The sequence below is a fragment of the Oratosquilla oratoria genome, chromosome 30, assembly GCF_046742065.1.
Source record: "Oratosquilla oratoria isolate Oo_2021 chromosome 30, ASM4674206v1, whole genome shotgun sequence".
Lineage (NCBI taxonomy): Eukaryota > Metazoa > Arthropoda > Malacostraca > Stomatopoda > Squillidae > Oratosquilla > Oratosquilla oratoria.
The window spans coordinates 34,735,888-34,756,966 of NC_134806.1; the positions used below are offsets into that span (position 1 = coordinate 34,735,888).

General features: G+C 38.9%; 1 protein-coding gene across 1 annotated transcript in view; it reads left to right on the forward strand.

Moving 5' to 3' along the window:
• LOC143041079 (uncharacterized) overlaps nt 1-18,779 on the forward strand; it is a 94,625-nt gene extending 75,846 nt beyond the window's left edge. The window contains exons 9-10 of the mRNA XM_076212761.1: nt 13,441-13,739; nt 15,467-18,779. Coding sequence (XP_076068876.1) covers nt 13,441-13,739; nt 15,467-17,623 — 2,456 coding nt within the window. The 3' untranslated portion in view covers nt 17,624-18,779. The remainder of the gene's footprint in view (nt 1-13,440; nt 13,740-15,466) is intronic.
• The last annotated feature ends 2,300 nt before the right edge of the window (nt 18,780-21,079 follow it).

The following is a 21,079-nucleotide window of genomic DNA, read 5'->3' on the forward strand; positions in this document are numbered from 1 at the left end:
TAAGAGGAGATTATATGAAGGAGTGATTGTGCCAACAGCACTGTACGGGGCAGAAACATGGAACATAAGAAAGGAAGAGAGGAGTTTGAGATGAGGTGTCTGAGAAGTATGATAAGGGTTACTAGGCTGGATAGAGTGAGAAATGAGGAGGTGAGGAGGAGAACAGGGGTGGAAAAGGAATCGGGAGATAGGGTTGATGAAAGAGTATTGGGATGGTTTGGACATATGGAAAGAATGAGTGAAGAAAGATTAGTGAAAGAGGTGTGGAAGGAATGAACATGAGGGGGCAACCTAGGATGAGATGGATGGATGGGGTAAAATAGGCTTTGGGGAAGAGGGGAATGTCTGTTGAGGAAAGACAGGAGAGGACAGAAGACAGGGGTGCATGGAGAATGGTTGTATATGGATGATGTTGAGATCCATGATGTGGAATGCGTGGGGGATAGGGGGTGAGGTAGGGTGTGTGAGAAAAATTTGACACAGCCCGAAGGGATTTCTCCCTGTCTTCTCCTTTTCTGCATGAGGGGATGGAGAGGGGGGGGGTTGCTGATTTAATGAAGCAGCCTTGCTGTGGATGTGCTGTGTCTTGCAACACTGCTTCTGACCCAGGACGGTGGGCAAGATGCAGGGATGGCCCGTCATCCAGGAGGTGCCAAGATAAGAACATGGAGGGGAGGGGAGTGTGATAGGGATGGAATGGGTGGGAGTGGTTTTTATGCCTTTGTTTTTTGGCTACCTCCCTTATAAGGGGGAAAATAGCCTTTGGTAAATGTGTGTATGTATTTATGACCATGACATTGGTAATACTTATGCTCTCATCTAATATGAAGTCTATTTCATTCTTTGTTGTTCCATTTAGACTTCTCCAGATCCATTTACAACCTTATATTTTTGGAAAAAAGTGTTCATTATTCTCATGTTGTAGTTCTCTGCAAAATTGACCAACATCTCATTTCTGTCATTTCTCTCACCTACTCCAAACTTCCTGTATGACTCATCTCCCATCCTCCCCACTTAAGTACTAAAGTTGCCTAGTCCCAACATATATTTACTTTTTTCTTGATCCATTACGTGGTTTAAATCATTACAGAAGGATTCAATTTCATTGTCTGAACTCTGCAAAGTTGGTGCATAAACGTAAATTCTTTTTATTGTGTATCTTTTGCACAGCATTATCACAATCCAAGGTACACTATCTGATAATCTACTGAACTTCACTACATTACCAGCAACCTCTCTCTTTATCAAGAATCATACTCCACTAGATCTTTCCTTTTCCTTACCTCTATAGTAGAACAGGTGGTGACCATCTTGTAATTGTATCAGCTTTTCTTCCTCTCTTTAGACTTCATTCAGTCATATGATGTTCCACTTGATGTTGTCCAGTTCTTCCATTAAACTCTCCGGCCTGTAGTCTTCTGAGAGGGTTCTCACATTGTAAGTATAGATCTTCATTTCCTTCATGTTATTTTATGTCCAAGACTTAGGTCCACTTGAACACTGCTTACTCACATTTGGTGACACTGCCTGTAAGATTACTAGGCACTGTGTTGGACCTTGGAGACAGTGATCCAGCAGGAATGCCCAGTTTTATTTTGGACATGCAATTCATTGTTGCTCTGAAGGATTTTGGCAGTAATCTCACCTCCCTGCCAACTGGTTTCTGGTGAGATATTTGGTGCCACCTTATTCGGTGTATTTGGTGTAGCCTTGTGTATCTGCAGGACCCAGTGGTCCTTACTGTCATTATGATGGTACCCCATATATCTATGAGGAATTTCCCTGTTCACCATCAGGGACTTGTTTAATGCTCGGTAGCATGCAACTGATACTTTAAGGTCTATGGGGTGCAGATTGTGTCCCCCCACTCATAATACTGTCCTGTACCACTTCTCTGAATATACATTTCCTTTTTTTCTGAACCCTGTGGTAGGGGAGAAAAAGTACTGCCACCAAGTGTTCCCATATGAGTCGTAAAAGGCAGCAAAAATGGGACCAGGATAGGACTAGGCATACTACTCTCAGTAGCCCCAAAGGGGACATCCCTAAAAAAATAGCAAAGGCATAAGAGGGTCTGGGAAGAGTTTTCCAATCAGAACACTAAGGTTTAGGTCTTTTAATGTGCATGGATGTGATACAGATGAGAGTAAAGGGAAGAGATAAGTAATATGTTTGTGAGATGGATGTGTTGGTATTGAATGAAACTAAGTTGAAAAGGAGGGGCAAAATTGGGTTTGGAAGTGTAATTGGGGGTGTCAGGTGTGAGGAGAGGATGAGGGAGAGAAGGGGTGGCTATACTAGTAAGTGAAGAGATAGGTAAATGTATAATGGAGTGGAAAGAGGTTTCTTCAAGGTTAATGTAGATGAAGGTAAAACTGGGAAGGGAGATGTATTTACCTAGTTGTATCTTACAGGAAAGGGGAGCTATGGCTTTTCCTTTTTGGCTACCTCCCTTGTAAGGGGGAAAAAGCCTTGGTATATGTATGTGCAGTCACTGCAAAAAAGACTTGGACCTACCCAGTAAAATGGTATGGAACCGAGGTATGTTATTTGCGATGAGTAGGCTATACAGTCGGTTGCTGTTGCTGGCGACATATGGCATCTTTCTCAGCGAGTCTGTGGACCACATGGCGGACTGCTTGGCCACTCAGTGTTGTTTGAGAGGCTGAGGGGGGATGCTGTAGAGGTTTGCTCCTGACCATTGTGTCCAGGATTTTGGAGCTACAGCTTTTCTGGCCTATGATTTGCCTCCAATGCTTTAAACATGGTTCACAAATATTTATCCCAAGAGGAAAAAGCTAGGATTTTGGCCTGGAGACAGGAAAATGTGCCAATTAAAGAGTTCGTCAGGCGTTCTGGCTGGGCCAAGTCTACAGTGATGGCGTTGCTGGCAGTAGCTCACGGCCTCCCACCCGACGTTTGTCCTGAGCACAAACCCATCCCTGGATGCCCTCGAAAGACTTCAAAGGCAACTGACAACCTTCTAAAAAGGGAAGTAAGGAAAAATCCAAGGGTTACTGCCGCACAACTAAAGGAAAGTCACCCGAAACTTCTAGAAAATGTCTCAGTAAGGACAGTAATGCACCGCCTGCCGAAGGACCTGAAGCTCCCTATCCGTACCGCTGCCCACAAGCCTTTACTCACTGACCGTATGCAGAAGGCTAGGCTGGCATTTGCAAAGCAGTATGCTAAGTGGACGAAAGAAGAGTGGTCTAAGGTCATGTGGTCTGATGAAAGCACATTTCAACTCGTCCCAAGCCAGCACGTGAAGGTCAGACGCCCGTCAACAATAAGCCGGTATGATGCGGCCTACACATCCCCTACTGTGAAGCACTGTGAATCTGTAATGGTTTGGGCATGTTTTAGTGGTGCATTCAGTCATGGAGGGCTGTATTTCCTGCCAAAGAATATGATGATGAATAGTGACCAGTATATTAGTGTGTTAAATGACCATCTCCTTCAGTGTTACAATATTCATGCCAGCAACATTTTCATGCATGACAGTGCTCTGTGTCACAAAGCAAGGAAGTTGACCAACTGGCTCTCTGAAAAGAATATTCAGGTCTTGCAGTGGCCAGGAAATAGTCCTGATTTCAATCCGATTGAGAACTGTTGGCATGTAATGAAAAACAAGCAGTCATCCTTGCCTAAGCTCATTGATGCAACTAAGAAAGTGTGGTGCACTGAAATGGGAGAGGATTACTTCCGCAAATTGAGTGACAGCATGTCAAAACGACTACAAGACATCATCAAGAACAAGGGGAACATGACTAAATATTAAAAGAAAGTGTTTATATACATTATATGCCCATTTTTATTGTTATCTTTGCACGTGACTGCCAATTTTGTTTATAGTCCGGGTAGGTCCGAATCTTTTTTGCGGTGATTTTAGCATTATGTTTTTGTGTGACCGGTAAAATATCCAATCCAGATCTTGGAAAATATTGGTTTTGGCACAAAATGGAGGGTAGTAAAGATGAAAAAAGAATCAACGAACCAACTAAGAGGGGATTGGATATGACTAGAGTGGAGTCGCCACTGTGAGTGATCCCAAAGAAAACATGTATTTACCTAATTGTATTTACCTAGTTGTATTTTGCGGGAAGGGGAGCTATGCTCGTGATGTCCCGCCTTTGTATCTTGCAGTGTCTAGTTTGTTTTTAAACTCATGAATGGTTTTTGCGCATACTATTCCATTGTCCAGTTTGTTCCAAGTGTCCAAAACTCTATGAGGAAAAAACTGTTTTTCTTCAGTTCTCTTCTATAGCTATGTTTTTTTATTTTCTTTCCATGTCCTCTTGTGTTTCTTTTGTCCCAGTTAAGTAAGTTCTCACTATCGAGTACCTCTGTGCCTTTCATGATTCTGTAGATGGTCAATAGGTCACCTCTCTCTCTTCTTTGCTCCAGTGTCGGTAACTCCAGTTTAGCCAATCTCTCCTCGTATGATAGGTTTGCAAGTGCAGGTGCCATTTTTGTAGCTGCTCTTTGGATTCTTTCTATTTTCTTTATATTCTTTTTGGTACTGGGGGACCACAATGTCGCTGCATACTCTAATCTAGGCCTTATCAATGTAACCAATTATTTTTTTCATCATGTCTTCGTCCAAGTATGTAAACGCCACTTTTATTGATCTTAGCAAGTTGTAAGTCTCCCCGACAATTTGTTAATCTGTATATCATAGGACAAGTCGTTCGTGATAATTACTCCCAAATCTTTTTCGGATCCTACTTTCTTTACTTCTTTGGTTCCAATTGTATATTTTCCTGATATTCTGTTTTTGCTTTTTTCCAAACTTCGTTATGGTACACTTCTTAATATTGAAGTCCATTTCACATTTTTTACTCCAGTTCCATACCCTATTTAGAGGTCTGCTTGCAGTGCTTCACAGTCCTCATCAGTTTCTATTTTCCCTTAGCAGTTTGGCGTCATCGGCAAAGAAGCTCATGTAGCAGTTCACGTCCTCATCCATGTCATTCATATAGATAGCAAACATTATTGGTGCCAGCACAGATCCTTGCGGTACTCCACTGATCACCTCTTTCCAGTCTGAATATTTTTCTCTGAGCACTACTCTCATCTTTCTACCAGTCAGAAAGTCCTCTATCCATTTTAGTAGGTTTCCCTGTATTCCTCCTATGTGTTCCAGTTTTTTTAGTAGTTTTCTGTGTGGTACTTTGTCAAAGGCTTTTTGCAAGTCTAGGAATGCACAATCAGCCCATCCATTTCTTTCTTGCACTGTCTATTAGTCTTGAGTAAAAGCATATTAAGTTTGTGGAGCATGATCTTCCTTGTCTGAATCCGAATTGTCTTGGGTTTAATATGTCATTGTCTTCCAGATGTTTTACCCATCTATTCTTGATTATTTTTCTCACAAATTTTGGCTATGGTGCTTGTTAGTGATACTGGCCTATAGTTGGTGGGTTCTTCTTTGTTTCCTCCTTTGTGTATTGGTACAATGTTAGCGTTTTTCCAGTCCTCGGGTATCTTTCCTTCTTTGAGTGAGCTGTTTATTAAGATGTGTATTTTGTCTGTTAGTTCTTCTTTTGCACTCCTTTAGAATCCAATTTGCAATACCGTCCGGGCCATGTGATTTTTCTGACATCCAGCTTGATAAATGTTCTGATATTTCCTTTAGTGATGCTGTAAACTCATTCATGAGGGGAGATTTCTTGTTTTTGTCTATGTCACAATTTGGTATTTTCTCTCTGGTGAAAACAGATTTAAAGTGATTGTTCATGACTTCGGCCATCTCTAAATCTTCTGTGTATTCTATGTTTCCTTGGCATAGTTTCACCAATTCCTGTTTGTTTTTTAAGTTTACCATTCACATACCGATAGAAATAGTTTTGGTTGATATTTACATTTGTCTATAATATCCTTCTCATGGTTCCTTTTCTCCTCTCTTCTCACATTAACATACTCATTTCTATAGTTAACATAAATTTGCCATTTGCTTTGTTTTTTGTCTTTTCTCCACTTTTTTCCAAGCTTTGTCCCTTCTGTCTTTTGCCTCACTGCATCTTTTGTTGAACCAACATTTACATGTACTCTCTCTCTCCGCTTTTGTCTTGGTACATGCCTGTTTACCCCTTCATTGTAGTTTTCCATCAATATATTCCATTTCTCTTCCCACTGCTGTTTCTTTCCCTGTAAAATATTTCCCAGTTTGCATTCCGGAAGAATGTCTTTAGTTTTGTATTAGCATAACTCTGAAGATGACTTACAGGTACGATTCTGAAGTATTTTAGGGATTTCGGAGGGAAGGGGGAGCAATGGATAAAATTATGGACACGGAAAGAGATACTAGGATTAGCAGGGCAATGAGGAATGAAGACATTAACAACTTGGCAGAAGAATTGATTGATTTAAAACTAGACCACAAAGCTTTTCAATTAGAGGTATCAAACTTATGCAGAACTAACAATGAGATAAGATAAATTATCTAAAATGTGAACTGAGTATGATTAAAAGAGAAAATGAAAGAAAGGAAAATGAGGTTAGAAACAAAAACAAAGACTTAAAGAAAGAGGTCAAAGAACAATTACAAGCAGTAACTGAAAAGATGGAAGAATGAAAGAGACCAACTTAATGAAATAAAAAATCAGTGGAAACAGGAACATGAAAATAAAAAAACTCTCATTCAAAGAAATAGTACAGTAGGAGGTAGAAGAGAATGCAAAGGAAGCAGTGATTAAGGTGATCAAAGAAAAGGAAAACTGGGTGAGAGACACAGAGAACAAAAAGAAATGCATTGTGGATTATAGTATAAAAAAAAGCACAATGTACACAAATATCAAAGAGAAAAAGAGAATGTAATTGCAAAGCAGATAATGAGAGTGGTTCAGGATGAGGGGCAGAATTTGGAGAAGGAAATTAATGATGTGCATAGGATGGGTACAAACTCAAAAGAAAAAGCTACAGGCCAATGAAAATCAAACTAAGGACTCAAATGATAACTGAAGAAATACTAGCAAAACTAGCAGTGAAAATTACATAAATGTGTAGATAAAAAAGGAAATGAATGAAGAGTAAATAGAGAAAGACAGGGCATTGAGAAATGAAGCTAAGGAAAAAAAAATGAGAAAAGATCAGACTGAAAAAAAAAAGAATAGTTTTTTGGAGAGTACTGGATCTGAGACTGAGAAAATGGTACACCAGAAAAATGGAAACATAAACCAAAAATGAGAAGGAAAAAAAAAATTAAAAGTGGCATATACAAACATGGACAGTATGATTTCTGGAATAAATTAATTAAATGACTATTTGTCAATAGAGAACCCAGACATAATGGGAATTGTGGAGACAAAACTGAAAGGTCCTATACAATCAGATATGGTGGGACAAGGTTACCTTTGGTCAAAAAATAGATTGGATAAACAGGGGGGGAGGAGTCATGTTATTGACTAGAAAGGGCTTAAATGTAATAAAGATAGCAGAAGGTAAAGAAAATGTGGAATTGATCACAAAGTCGAAAATAACAGTATCAAAAGCAGAAAGTTCAAATTTGTAAATGTGCCCCCGAAAACTAAGGCTTGGTCTGACAGTGAATGCTCAAAATTACTGGAAGACACAAAGAATGAATCAATCGAGACACTGAAATATGAAGTAAACATAGTAATTATGGGCGACTTTAACCTCTTCCCCAGCAGAAACGGATATACTCGTTTTCATTTAATGTTCCTTTTTCAGTCATCGATGAGAATATTTGGCTAAAACTTAACCTTCAAAAACCAGCTACAGACATATTTACTTGTCGATTTTGAGCCTTTCTAAGCCATTCTATGAGTGGAACGAGTAATCTCAGCAAATCATACAGCTGGCAGAGGTGGCAGTTCAAGGCCGCTTTCTTACTAGACTTGCTACAGCAGCCACTGTGGTTGAGTGCAGTTTTCATCCACATGACCACTCATTTTATATAGCTTTTTCAAAGAAATTACACCCGAAATGTCTAATTCTGAGGGAGATAGTGAATATGAACCTTCCCTCAGAAGCTTGAATACCTCTAATGACAGTGCCAGTTCATCAAACAATGGCTATTTCTCCACAAGTGATGATGGGAGAGCCTGGATTAGCCTCGAGTTGTCAGAGGACCACATGAATGCAGCACCACCACATTTCCCATTCTCAGGAAATTGTGGAATTATGGATGATGAAGACCCAACAGAAATGAGTCCTTTTTAAATCTTAAGTCTTTATCGATAACAGGATTATTGACTGTGTACTGGTAGAGACTAATTGTTTTGCTGAACAACCTGGACAAGGTAATTCTTTGTGGCACCCTGTAACAGAGGCTGAAATTTTCATATTTTTGTCATGAAAATGCTTGAGGGTATTGTGAAAATGCCAGAAAAAATGAACTGGTCACAAGATGAACTACATGAAAGACCAGTTTTTCGGAAACTAATGACTGAAACGGTACAGTAAGATAAAACAGTATCTTCATTTTGTAAATAATGGAACTCATGATGTACAAACCCACCCCAACCCAAAATTGTATAAAATTTATGATGTATTTATGAGATTGTGTGAGAACTTCTTGAAGTGTCACACCCCTAGGCAAAATGTATATATAGACAAGAGCCTTATGTTGTTCAAGGGAAGGTTAGGATGGGTACAGTGTATTCCACTGAAAAGGAGGAGGTTTGGAGTGGAATATTTTTTGCATATGTTTTATAGGAAGACAAGTTAACTCATTTTTTTGCCTACAAAGGTATTTTCAAAATGGAAAGTCAACCACAAAAGGGGAATAAAATTGAATAAAAACTGTTTTTCAAAATCAGCATGAAAAATACTATATAAAACTAAAATAAAAAAATTCATCTGAAAATGAAACGTTTTTAACAAAAAAAAATTGTTGGTGGAAGGGATTAATGCAAAGGAAATAAATTAGGAAGAATTGACAATAAAGATGAAGAGGAACTCTGAGGCAACGTCCTACTGGATGTGACCATTGATTATACATTGACTCAATGGGTCAAAGAAAACACCAGATATAGACACAATGAAAAACCATCGAGAATAGACTTGATATTGACTTCTGAGCCTGAAATTGTAGACAAAATGAATTATAAGACACCAATTGGGAAGAGTGACCACATGCTAATAGAGTTCGAGCTTAAAGAACAAAATGATGTGAGAAGAAATAAGAAACACAGAGAAGGAAGATTAATGTACAATAAAACTGACTGTAAAATTTCGAATTTTTTTCAAATGATGAAACAAAGATGGAAGAGAAATGGAACATTTTTAAAGAAAAATATAAGGAGGAAACAAATAAACATGTACCTAAGCAGAAACAAAAAAAGGGTTTATATAAAGTGTTGGTATAATAAAAAAGTGTAGTGATGCTAAAGATAGAAGAGACAAAGCCTGGAAAAAAATGGAAAAAAGACAACAAATAATAATAAATGGCAAACATACATCAAACTGAGAAATTAATATGTAGATATACACAGAGGATAAAAGAAACTACAAAAAAGATATACCGTATTTTTCGGACCATAAGGCGCGGGCAAAATCCTTAAAATCAGCCAAAATCGGGTGGTGCGCCTTATCGTGAGGTGCGCCTTATGTGTGGCTTCAGTGCAAAAAAATGCCTCGGACAGTGACGAATTATTTTGACATGTTTCGTAGCTAGCCTGCCGACGGCAACAGTGCATAGGCCCAGCAAAAGTTACAACCAAGTTATAACCAAGATGCATGTATCTTGACAAGAAAATTGCGAAAACTTTGACAGTTTTCGAGTCCATGCCACCGCATTCATTCACGCTATCATGGCTATGATATGATAGCGTCCACAACACAGACAGCCATTTTGCATTGGTCTAGTCTTGCTCCACTCAGACTGTAGTCATTTAGGTAAATTGTTTTTTTAGTTTCGACCATGGGCGCAATATGGCAATATAAAATTAATTATTAATTTTGTAAATTAAATGTATCAACGTAATATGCAATTTTGTGGACGGAAATTAAAATAAAAAACACCTTTCTACAAGCAAATATGCTAATGAACGAAGTCGGTAGCATAGGATCGGGACGCCAACGTCTCTCACGATGACGACAACGAGGATGAGCCGGATGGCATTTAATTTGCAGGTAATGATTTATTAAACATGGGTTAGGTTAGGTTAGACGAATTCATCACCCTTTCATTTCTTCGACGTCGGCATCTTATCATAACAGACATGGCGTACCATTCGTCCGACACGACTTCGTTACTTACAAAATCAGCTTTCGCACCTTTTTTTATTTCCGCTCACAAAATTGCATATTACGTCAATACATTATAATTTACAAAAAATTAATAATTAATTTTCTATTGCTATATTGCACCCATGGTCGAAACTAAAAATTACCTTCATTTGTAATCTTGTGTTTTTAAGTGAATAGAGAATTCAGGGAATAAAACTGCTAATGTTGGTTTTATTCCCCACAATTCCCGTAACATGTTTATGTTGTTTTTTAGGGGTATTGGCAGGGCAGACCGTCCATGGAGGTGGTCTGATTTCACTGACCAAAATAAAAAAAATATATACAATTTATTTTTGTAATTTTGCTAAATCCCAACCGATTTTTCTCATTCAACAACAAATGTTCAGTTCTGAATGCACTCACATATGCATGATTATCCAATGACGAGACCAGGTGTGCCTTATGTAAGGACGGAGAATAGCAAATTACGGGTGCGCCTTCTGGTACGAAGCGCCTTATCGTCCGAAAAATACGGTAATAGACAAATGCAAAGACCAACGTAAACTACTTTACAGATATGTAAATGATAAACTAAAAGAGACATGAAATAGTGGAACTGCGTGAAGGAAACAAAGAATATATAGATGCAGAAATGACTGAAGTGGTAACCAGACACTTTAAATTTGAAAGCTCACAAATGTGGGATGAAGAAAAGCGAGAAGGATCCCCCAAAATGATTATGAAGAAAAGCGAGAAGGATCCCCCAAAATGAAAGAAATAATGGTGACAGAAAGAAATAAGGGACCAAATAAAGAACCTTGACGTCAGGAAGTCACATAGGCCCAACAGTATAGCGAACTGGATACTGAAAGAATGTATAGATGAACTTACAGTTAAAATACACAAGATAATTGATTTCTCACTCAAAGAAGAAAAAGTACCACAAGATTGGAAAAATACAAATGTTATACCATTATACAAAGGAGGAGATAAAATCCAACAAACTATAGACCAGTATCCCATACAAGCACAATTGCAAAAATATGCGAAAGAGTTATTAAAAATTAATTAATTAAACACTTGGAAGAAAACAACATACTAAACCACAAGCAATTTGGATTTGGAAGTGGAAGATCATGTACTACATACATACATATACCAAGGCTCTTTCCCCCTTCCAAGGGAGGTAGCCAAAAAGGGAAAGGCATAAAAACACTCCCACCCATTTCATCCCTAAATACACTCCACACCCCTCCCACCCTTCCTCCCATCTGAGCACCTCCTGGATGACGGGTCATCCCTGCACCCTGCCCACCGCCCTGGGTCAGAAGCAGTGTCGCAAGACACAGTACATCCACAGCAAGGCCGCTTCATTTAATCGGCGACCCCCCCTCTCCGTCCCCCTTTGCATATAAGGCGAGGACGGGGAGAAATCCCTTCGGGCTGCGTCAAAAATTTACTCACACATACTACCCCACCCCCCACCCCCCTGCCCATTCCTCCTCATGCAGTCACAACATCATCCATATACAACCATTTTCCACTCAAGATTAATAGAAATAATACAAGAAAGAGATGGCTGGGCAGACTGTGCCTTCTTGGACTTACAATAGGCTTTTGACAAAGTACCACACAAAAACCTACTAAGAAGAATTGAAACAATAGGTGAAATACAAGGAAAATTATTGGAATGAATAAAAGACTTCTTGAACGAAAGAAAAATGAGGGTGATACTTAGAGAAAAGAACTCAAATTGGGTAGATATGATAAGTGGATTCCCCCAAGGCTCTGTATTGGCTCCCATAATGTTTGCTCTTTATATAAACAACATGGATGAAGGCGTGGAATGTTATATGAACTTCTTTGCAGATGATGTGAAACTATTGAGGAGAATAAGTACAGAAGAAGATTGCAAATCTTTTCAAGAAGACCTGGACAAAGTCTGGAAATGGAGTAAAAAGAATGAAGTGAATTTTTCAACATTAAGAAATGTAGTATAATGGAATTTGGAAAAAGCAAAAATAGAACATCGGGCCACTATAAAATTGGTACAAAGGAAGTTATAAAAGTAAACTCAGAAAGGAATCTAGGAGTAATTATCTCAAATGACATCACACCAGACAAACATGTTAACGAAATAGTTGGAGAAACTTATAACTTAATAAGATCAATGAAAGTGGCCTTTGACTACATGGATGAGGAAATGGTAAAGAAAATATTAGTTACACTGGTAAGACCAAAATTGGAATACGCAGCACATCTCTCTGGACACCTAGGAAAAAAAAAAAAAAAAAATTCAAAGAGCAATGACAAAGATGGCACCAACACTTTACAAGTTGACATACGAACAAAGATTGGACAAACTAAATTTATCAACTGTAGAACAGAGAAGAGAAAGAGGTGATTCGATAACCATCTACAGAAATATGATAGGGATGACCTTCTAAAATGGGACAGAAGAAATACAAGAGGACATGAGAAGAAACTTAAGAAAGACAGTTACAGAAGAGATCTGAAAAAAAAAAAGCTTTCTACATAGAGTAATAGATACATGGAACAAACTGAAAGAGGAAACGGTGAGTGCTAAATCTATACATGATTTTAAGAAAGAACTGGATATGGAAAGATACAACTGCAGGTCACTATGAGCATAGCTCTCCTCCCGCAAAATACTTACTTCTTACTTCTGCTCCCAGGTAGGCTTTCAGCCTGTCAGTCGGGCCAGCACACTTCTCCAGATTGTCCTCTCAAAGCTTCCTTCTTCCCTCAAATCCTCAATTTTTCCCAATCCATTTGCCTCTAGGATTTCTTCAACGCCATCTTTCCATCTTTTCTTTGGTCTACCTCTAGATCTGCTACAATTAGGTAAATACTAATAAAGGTTCCATCCTCACATGGTGTTTCTTTTGATAGACCCATTGGTAGTTCTCAGTCACATACAATATATCTTCCATGAATGACTTGTTGGACCCACCCAGAGGCAATTGCCAGTTACCTGAAGGCCATGGGCTTTCTGCAAGGGAGATCAGGGGCTTTGGATTGTTTGGTTGAGGAAGTTGTTGTATTCAGTGATTATTTTGTATTTTATGTTATTGCAGAGAAGCAGTTTTGCAGTTCATACCAGGCCTGAACTTGTTCCTCTTCACATTTAGAATTTTTGTCTAAGGTTACTATATATCATTGCCATCTTTATGTTTTGCCCATCATTATTTAGCTATAGTGAATCAATTGTTCATTTTCTTTTTTCAGGTCTGGACTCGTTCCTCAACTCAACCAAATTTGCTGCCTTTGCTCAGGAAGCTCTCAAGAGTGGAGGTGACCTTGAGAGCCGCTTGAATGCCTTCTCTGGAGACTCTCCAAATAAGAGCAACCATCACCGTGAAAGGAGAGATTCAGAAGGCCACAGAGACCACAAAGAAAGTCATAGAGAACGGAAAGACTCCTACAGAAGCCAGAAGGATATGCGGGAGTCAAGAGAATCGAGATCATCTAGGGATTACAGCGTCACCCCATCTAGCTCTTATGATTCTCCCCTGCAACCTCCAAAGGTACAATAGGGATCTGTCTCCCTCTTCAGTGTATGAATGAAGATTGCCTCTTCATCTTTGATGTTACTTCATTGCAAATGAGCACACTAACCCCACCTCCACAAGTAGGTGCGGCCCCAAGAGGCTGGTAACTGGTCTCGGGATCAGGTCTTGAAACTCACTGTTCATCTTACAATTTCTCTCCAATTATCTCCCCCTTCTGGTTTTTCACATAAGGTCATCAGTACTCTAGTGCCTGCCCTCTCACATCCGCACCTAATAGCTAGATACAGACACCAACCTAAACCCACACACATGCCCAATATATATGGTACTAATAAACTTTTCACAGTACAACACATGCCACTCATGGTTCCACCCCACATGCACTACATTCCAATACAAACCAGTGCACTGAGTGTATATATTGTTTGTGTACTGTAATGGTAGTTTCTTTGTTGTGTCTGAATGTTGTATCTGCAAATGATTTAGCATCTAGGTGTACATTTTGTCTTTATATGTATCATATGTTACACCAAGAATCTTGTGAGTGTGTATGTGGTATGAGAATGTTGTTGATAAAGAGGCTTGCTATGTATTTGTATTCTGCTGTCCAGTTGATGAGAAGTGTGGCTATGGATTTGGTTGGGGCTATTTTGAGTCTGTTTATCTAGTTGTATCTTATGGGAAGGGAAGCTATGCTTGTGGTGTCCCATCTTTGTATCTCTCCATATCTAGTTTGCTCTTAGATTCTTGTATTGTTTTTCCACACACTGTTCTTTTGTTTAATATGTTCCATACTTCCACGACTCTATGGGGAAAGCTGTTCTTTATCAGGTTTCTTCTATAATTGTCCTTTTTAAGTTTCTTTCCATGTCCTCTTGTGTTTCTCTTATCAAGGACTTCTATGCCTTTCATAATTCTGTAGATGGTCAACAAGTCATCTTTTTCTCTTCTTTGTTCCAGAGTCAACAACATCAATTTTAACTATCTTCTTCATATGAGAGTTTTGTTAGTTCTGAGGCCATCTTTGTAGCTGCTTTCTGGATTGTCTCAATCTTCTTTATATTTTTTTTTGTACTGGGTGACCATAGTGTTGCTGCGTACTCCAATTTGTAGTGAACCAGGTGTTAATGTATATTGAGGTATGGTTGTAGTATTTCTGTGGCTCTGTCTACATTATGATGTGTGCATATAATTGTTATATCATCTGTGTAAGAAGAGATATGTATTTCTGGGATGTAGGTGTATTGTGCATGTGTAGATCAAAGAATGCGGGGATAGGACAGATCACAAAACAAGCTCTTCAAGACAGATCACCAAACTCCCACCAACATCAGTCCCACAAAAAAATCCTTCTCAAGAGAAGCAAGAACCTCACTTGCACACTTGTGATTAAGACACCATCAGATTTATATGATAGTACTAGCTAGCACAGAATAGGCCTATCTACAGAATCATTTGTCCCACATGCATTCATCATTTAGAGAACAATGAACACCTCATCCTACACTGGCCTACACAGTCCCTTAGTATTTTTTCCTTGAGTGACCTATGGACCTGTCCAGTGGCCTTTGCCAGTTACTTGGAGCTATGGACCTCTTGTAAGGGAAACCTGTAGGAAAAGATTGAAAATTTAATTGACCAATAAAGATTATCCCAGTGATAGATAACTGATTTGGGAATGTGTATTGTCAAATAATACATGTTAAGAAAAGTCTGTGTAATTAGATTCCTTATATTTCCAGGAATTGAAGCCTATGAGTGCTGCTGAATTACTTGATACTTTTGGTAAGGCATATTCATCCAGCAAGTCATTGTCCTCGGCATCAGCAGGAGGAGGCAGCACAAGTAGTGGCAGTAGCAACACTACCCCACAAGCTGGCAATGTTCCTTATGATGCTAATTCATACAAACCTACAAATGCAGCTTCAAAATCCTCTAACCGATCCTATCCTGACCTCACACAGCCTCCCCCCAACCTGTCTATTCCTCTCCCTACAAGTCACCCAGGGTCTTCCAGCACTCCTCCTTCGTATACCCCTCCCCCAGTCACCCCCTCATACTCCACACCATCAACAAGGATTCCATACCCTCAGTCTTATTCACAAATACCTGAAACATCTCCCAAACCTAACTATCCCCCTATTCCACCTCCACCACCTCCACCACCAGTTGTCATGCCAACTGAGAATATTGGGTATTCTTACTCTACTGGCAGCCATGGAGACTTGTCATCACCATGGGAAGATGTTGAGTCAGTCAAGCCATCATGGGTCTCGTCAGTTCCTCCTCTGCATTCTAACTTGGAGGATAGCTCAAATAGTAGTCTGAGGTCTTCAAATCCTCCATCAGACTGGGTTGGAGTTGGGGGATCTACCACCTATCAGAGTGACTGGTCTCAACCATATAACCCATACGAGAGTGATGAACTGAATGAAGAGGAGACAGATAACAGAAACTGGGGAGAACCTCCAGGGAATGAAGAACTGGAGGCTTTGGCTTCTGATACTCCATCATCACCACCTATCTTTGAGAAAGGTTTTTCAATTGGATCCTTAGCTCCTCCCCCCTTACCACCACCTTTCCTAACTTCTCCCATTAGTAATCTTAAGGAGATCAAGTCTGGTGGCAAAGATGTTGATCATAGAGGTAATTTGGTTTCCATCCCAACTGAGAAATCAAATGACAGTGATTTCCGTTGTTATGATTACCGTTCTCTGTCAGAAAGCAAAACAGAGAACAAGCCAAAGCCTCCACCTTTGCCACCTGGCCCTCCCCCAATAGATAGCCTTTTCTCATGTGGGGATGATCAAGATATGCGTGTGAAAAAGGCAGGTATTAAGCAAAATGTTGAGAATGACTCAGGTTCAGACATGGATATCAGTGCATCCGAATCAGAAAACGACATGGACATTAGTGATGGTGAAGGTGAAACAAGTTCTAGAAACAAGAAAATGGTGCCCAAAAGTTCAAAACCTGAGGTGCCAACCAGTGTAGCTGTAAGTTATAAAAAGGTTCCTGAAGGGGAAAAAGAGCAAGGCAATTCAATAGTGGCAATCACGAGTACCAAACGTAGAAAGTCGAGTGATGATGTGATCCATATACCTATCAAGAGGCACAGAAATGATTCCTTGGTGGAATTGCCCAAAGCCAAGGAAGAAAAAGAGGAAAGAATTTCCAATTTGAAAGTGTTATCTCATGTAAGTTCCAATGTTAAGGGTGATACTAATAGCAAGAGTGATAATACAGATGGCGACAAGGTGAAAGAGGAGAATGAAGAGGAGTTGGAGGAAGAGGATGAGGAGGAAGATGAAGAAGATGAAGAAGAGTTGTTGTTGGAAGAGGAAGAGGAGGAGGAAGAGAGTAAGGATGAGGGAAATGAGAAGTATGTACCCGAGCATGTTGGAAGAGGTTGGTATAGTAAATTTGGTGGAAATGAGAGAAAAGTAAAAGAATACATTCCAGCCAAACCCAGCTTGAGTGCTGTAGTTGCTTCTTTGGTTGTTGAAAGTCCAAAAAATAGTGATGGTATTAAGAAAGCTGAGGAGGGAGAGGAGGAAAAAGAGGTAAAGAAAAAGAAAAAGGAGGAAAGTAAAGATTCTAAAGAGGTTAAGGAAAAACCCACCAATGAACGCAGAACTCTTATAGAAACTCCTCCAAAGTTTGACTATGACCTCCCCCAGCAGTTGAATAGTTGGGATGACCTCAGGTCCTTCTCACCTGGTACTAGGGGAGGGAGAAATAGTGGAGGAGGTCCTAGAAGGGGTTCGGGGGGTTATGGTTTTCAGCGAAGTCCCCATGACCACCATTTTCACAGTCCGGGGCGAAATTATAACAGTGGTGGGAGGCCCTTCTATCAGGGCTTTGGGGGAAGGTGGGGTGGGAGAGGACAGAGATGGTAAAGTATCTATTTACAGCATCAGTAAGATCATTTTCTTGATAACTGATATCTGCTATTATGTCTTAATAGGGGTTGAGGAAACAAAGATGCTTCTTGGAATTTTGTAATATTCATAGATGTATAGCTGGTGAAGAAATTAAAGAAATTTGTAAATATAGTGGGTTATGACTATAGCCATAGACTGCAAGTTTTTATAGAAATAGTACAAATAGGAAACGTTACACTGTGGGAGCTTTCAATTCATTCTTGCTTGATGGGAATATAAATATAACATTTTCCTGTCATTGTTTATCCTCAGACTGTTAACATGATGATCATTATTATTATTATTACCATTACAGTCTTTATAATTATTTTTATTTTTCTTCTATGATGCATTCAAGAAAAGGACAAAATTTCAAAGTTTTGTAGCTATTTAGGACTAGGTAATATTTGTCTGGTCTGCTACTATGTGTTTTGTATATGCTGTGTATCAGTATATAACTAGGAAGGAACAATTGCAGTTGAGTGTTGTTCTTTAATGTAGGTTAGCCACAATACTGTTTCACAAAAGGAAAAGAAGGCTATTAGTTCTTGCAGAAAAGTTACTTTGTTATATGTTTTTCAATTTAATCATGTCATTGGTGAAATTGTCATATTTCTTTACCATGTACATCACTTGTTTCTTGTGTCACTTGAAACATTGATTAACTGGGCTTTAAGGCTTGGATGAAGTCAGAAATAAACACCAGTCTTCATATTCTATTCTGAGGTATGGTAAATGCTGGATTGTGTGCTATTATTTGGGACCTGTGGTACTGTATTGCATGTTGCTCAACAAGTTAATCTTGAAAAAGTGACACAACTATTTATGCATTAATGATCATTTATTCTTGAAAGTAAAGATTCTTTAAAATGTTTGATCTGACATGTTCCAAGTACTACTACTGATTACCTTTCATTGGAAGGTTCTCATCATTAGTTTTAAATGCTGACATTGTATCATAGTCTGAAAAAGAATTGCTGTATAATTCTTGATTGCTAAGGATCTTTCAATTATTCATTTCTCATTTATTTGTGTGCATTAATTTTGTGTGTAAGACTCAAATTGTTCCTTTTTTTGGTTGATGTAAAGTGTAGTTTGTAGTGTGTTGCTGTACAAACTGCATACCAATTCATCCATGTTGTATGATTACCTCTTTCTACAATCTCCAGACAAGTATAAGGCTGTGAACTTTCATTGTGATAAGTATATATTAAGGGTTAGCCCAGTTTTGTTAGGGGGCTAGATTGATCTCAGGGAGCAGGAGAGAAAGAGGTACAGAGTAGCAGTGTGAAAGATAGAACTTATGATTCGGACTTGGTTCAATATTCTTTGTCTTCTGACTCTTAATTTCATCTTCATCATTCATCTTTTCCTTGTTCATCATGTTCATTATTTTTCTTCTTTAGTAGGTAGAGGTGGGCCTGTTGTGCCATGTACAAATCCTAAGACAAAATAGCTTGATTTTCTTGGTAGAGAAAAGGAACCATAAGGCATACAAAAGCAATTAAAATGGAAATAGTTTGTGCTTCCTGTAGAGATGTCACCTGTTGAATTTGCACCCTCTACCCCCACCTACCTTCCCCTCCTTTTCCCTCCACTCTTTCTCTCTCTCTTTCTCTTTCTCCCCTCTCTCATCCCTCCCTCTCCCATTTTGTTTCTCTTTCTTTTCTCCTCTTTTTCTCCTCTTCTTTTTTCTCTCCTCTCTTTCTTTCTCCCTTCTCTCTCCCTCTTTCTCTCTCTTTCTCTCTCTTCTCTCCTCTCTCTTCTCCCTTCTCTTTTTCTACCCTATTTTATTCTTCCTTCTCTTCCTCCCTCTCTTCTCTCTACTCTTCCCCTCACTTGTTTCCTCTCATCTCCCCTTTCTCCTCCTCCCTTTGTATCTCTCTCTCTTTCTCATGAACAACTTCATCAGGTTAATTAAGAATTGGGTTTTGGTTTCAGCTGCATTATAGTAGTGCATGTGTCAGAGCATAGGCTTCATCCCTCTATTATTTGAAATTTTAGCTTTAATCTGTGTAGAGCTTTAATATATATCTATAGGGATTGAGCATAGTTATGAGCCTTGAAGAGTGTATTACACAATTACAGTATTGAGAATAGCATTGACTCAATTGGCTTGGTCTATACCTTGATGTGTGCATTGACCCATATGATATCAGTCAGGTTGATAATGGTGGTATATTTATGAGTACTGTTTCAAATATATTTGTGAAGATATATTTCATGTACCAGCCTTAAAACATACATCATAAATATGAGTTGAAAAATGATGTAACTGGAACAAGGTACTAAGCAAAGAAGTTAATGCTAAATCTAGAAAATTTGATGAAGCCATTACAATGATCATATATATTCTTGCTGTCAAAATTGAATAAAATTCAAACAGTATACTATTCATATAATAATATCATTGCAAAACCTCATTTTTAGCAGTAGTTTTTTATCTTTAGGGCATTATGCTTTTTTTTTTTTTTCAAAACCAGCTCACCAGTAATGCTGTAAAGGAAGAATGTGGTTTAAACTAGTTGGCTCAGTGCTATGCTCATGTATTGTGTACACATCAGGCTAATTACTGTTTTTGTTGACTGAATGCATCTAAAGACATCATTTTCTACATTCACAGTGAGGAATTGTGCAATTTTTCTCATTTCTTTCAACCTACGTGTATAAGGATAGGCTACTTGTGAAAAGGAAATGGGAAGTAGATGAATGATAGAAATTAGCTGTTCATAAATGGAAGTGGTATGTATGTATAAGCTCCATTGTCTTCCTACACAATTGAGGGTTTCCACTCATACTTTTTAAGAGTAAATTTCATAACACCTAATTAGAAATGAAGGGAATACTGGAACCTTTCCTTTCACATGAGTATCAATCTGAATGTAAACATAAGACAAACAACTGCATGCACAACCATTAATATTTATACCACACCTCTGGATACCCCTCTCCTATGGACTTTCAAACACTGCTTTTCCTTTACTCTTCCTCTCGCCCACTCTCCTCTCTTCTGTATCTTATACTCCACCCCTCTATATTTTATATCATTATATTTAAAGGAATGCTCACTGGCTGAACAAGTTTAAGCATTGCTGCTTGTAGCAGAAGTCCAAAGTGAAAGCAGTTTGAGCCCTGCCCTGGGTCAGAAGCAATGCAGCAGGACCCAGCATCTCCACAGCTGGGCTCAACAGCCAAAGCTAGCTTACCTGTTTCATTTACATGGTAACCTTCCCTCCTTGTCCACTCACAAGTAAACAGAGAATGTGGGGAGAAATCCCTTTGGATCAAGTCAATTTATCATCTATTCACACCTATCTCTTGCCCTGCCCTGCTAAAATTCCCCCTTTAACCCAAGGCCCCCTTCACCCCATTTATCCATCCCATTCATAGTCTTCATCTCAAGTTTACTCCATCCACCTCTGCCATCCACTT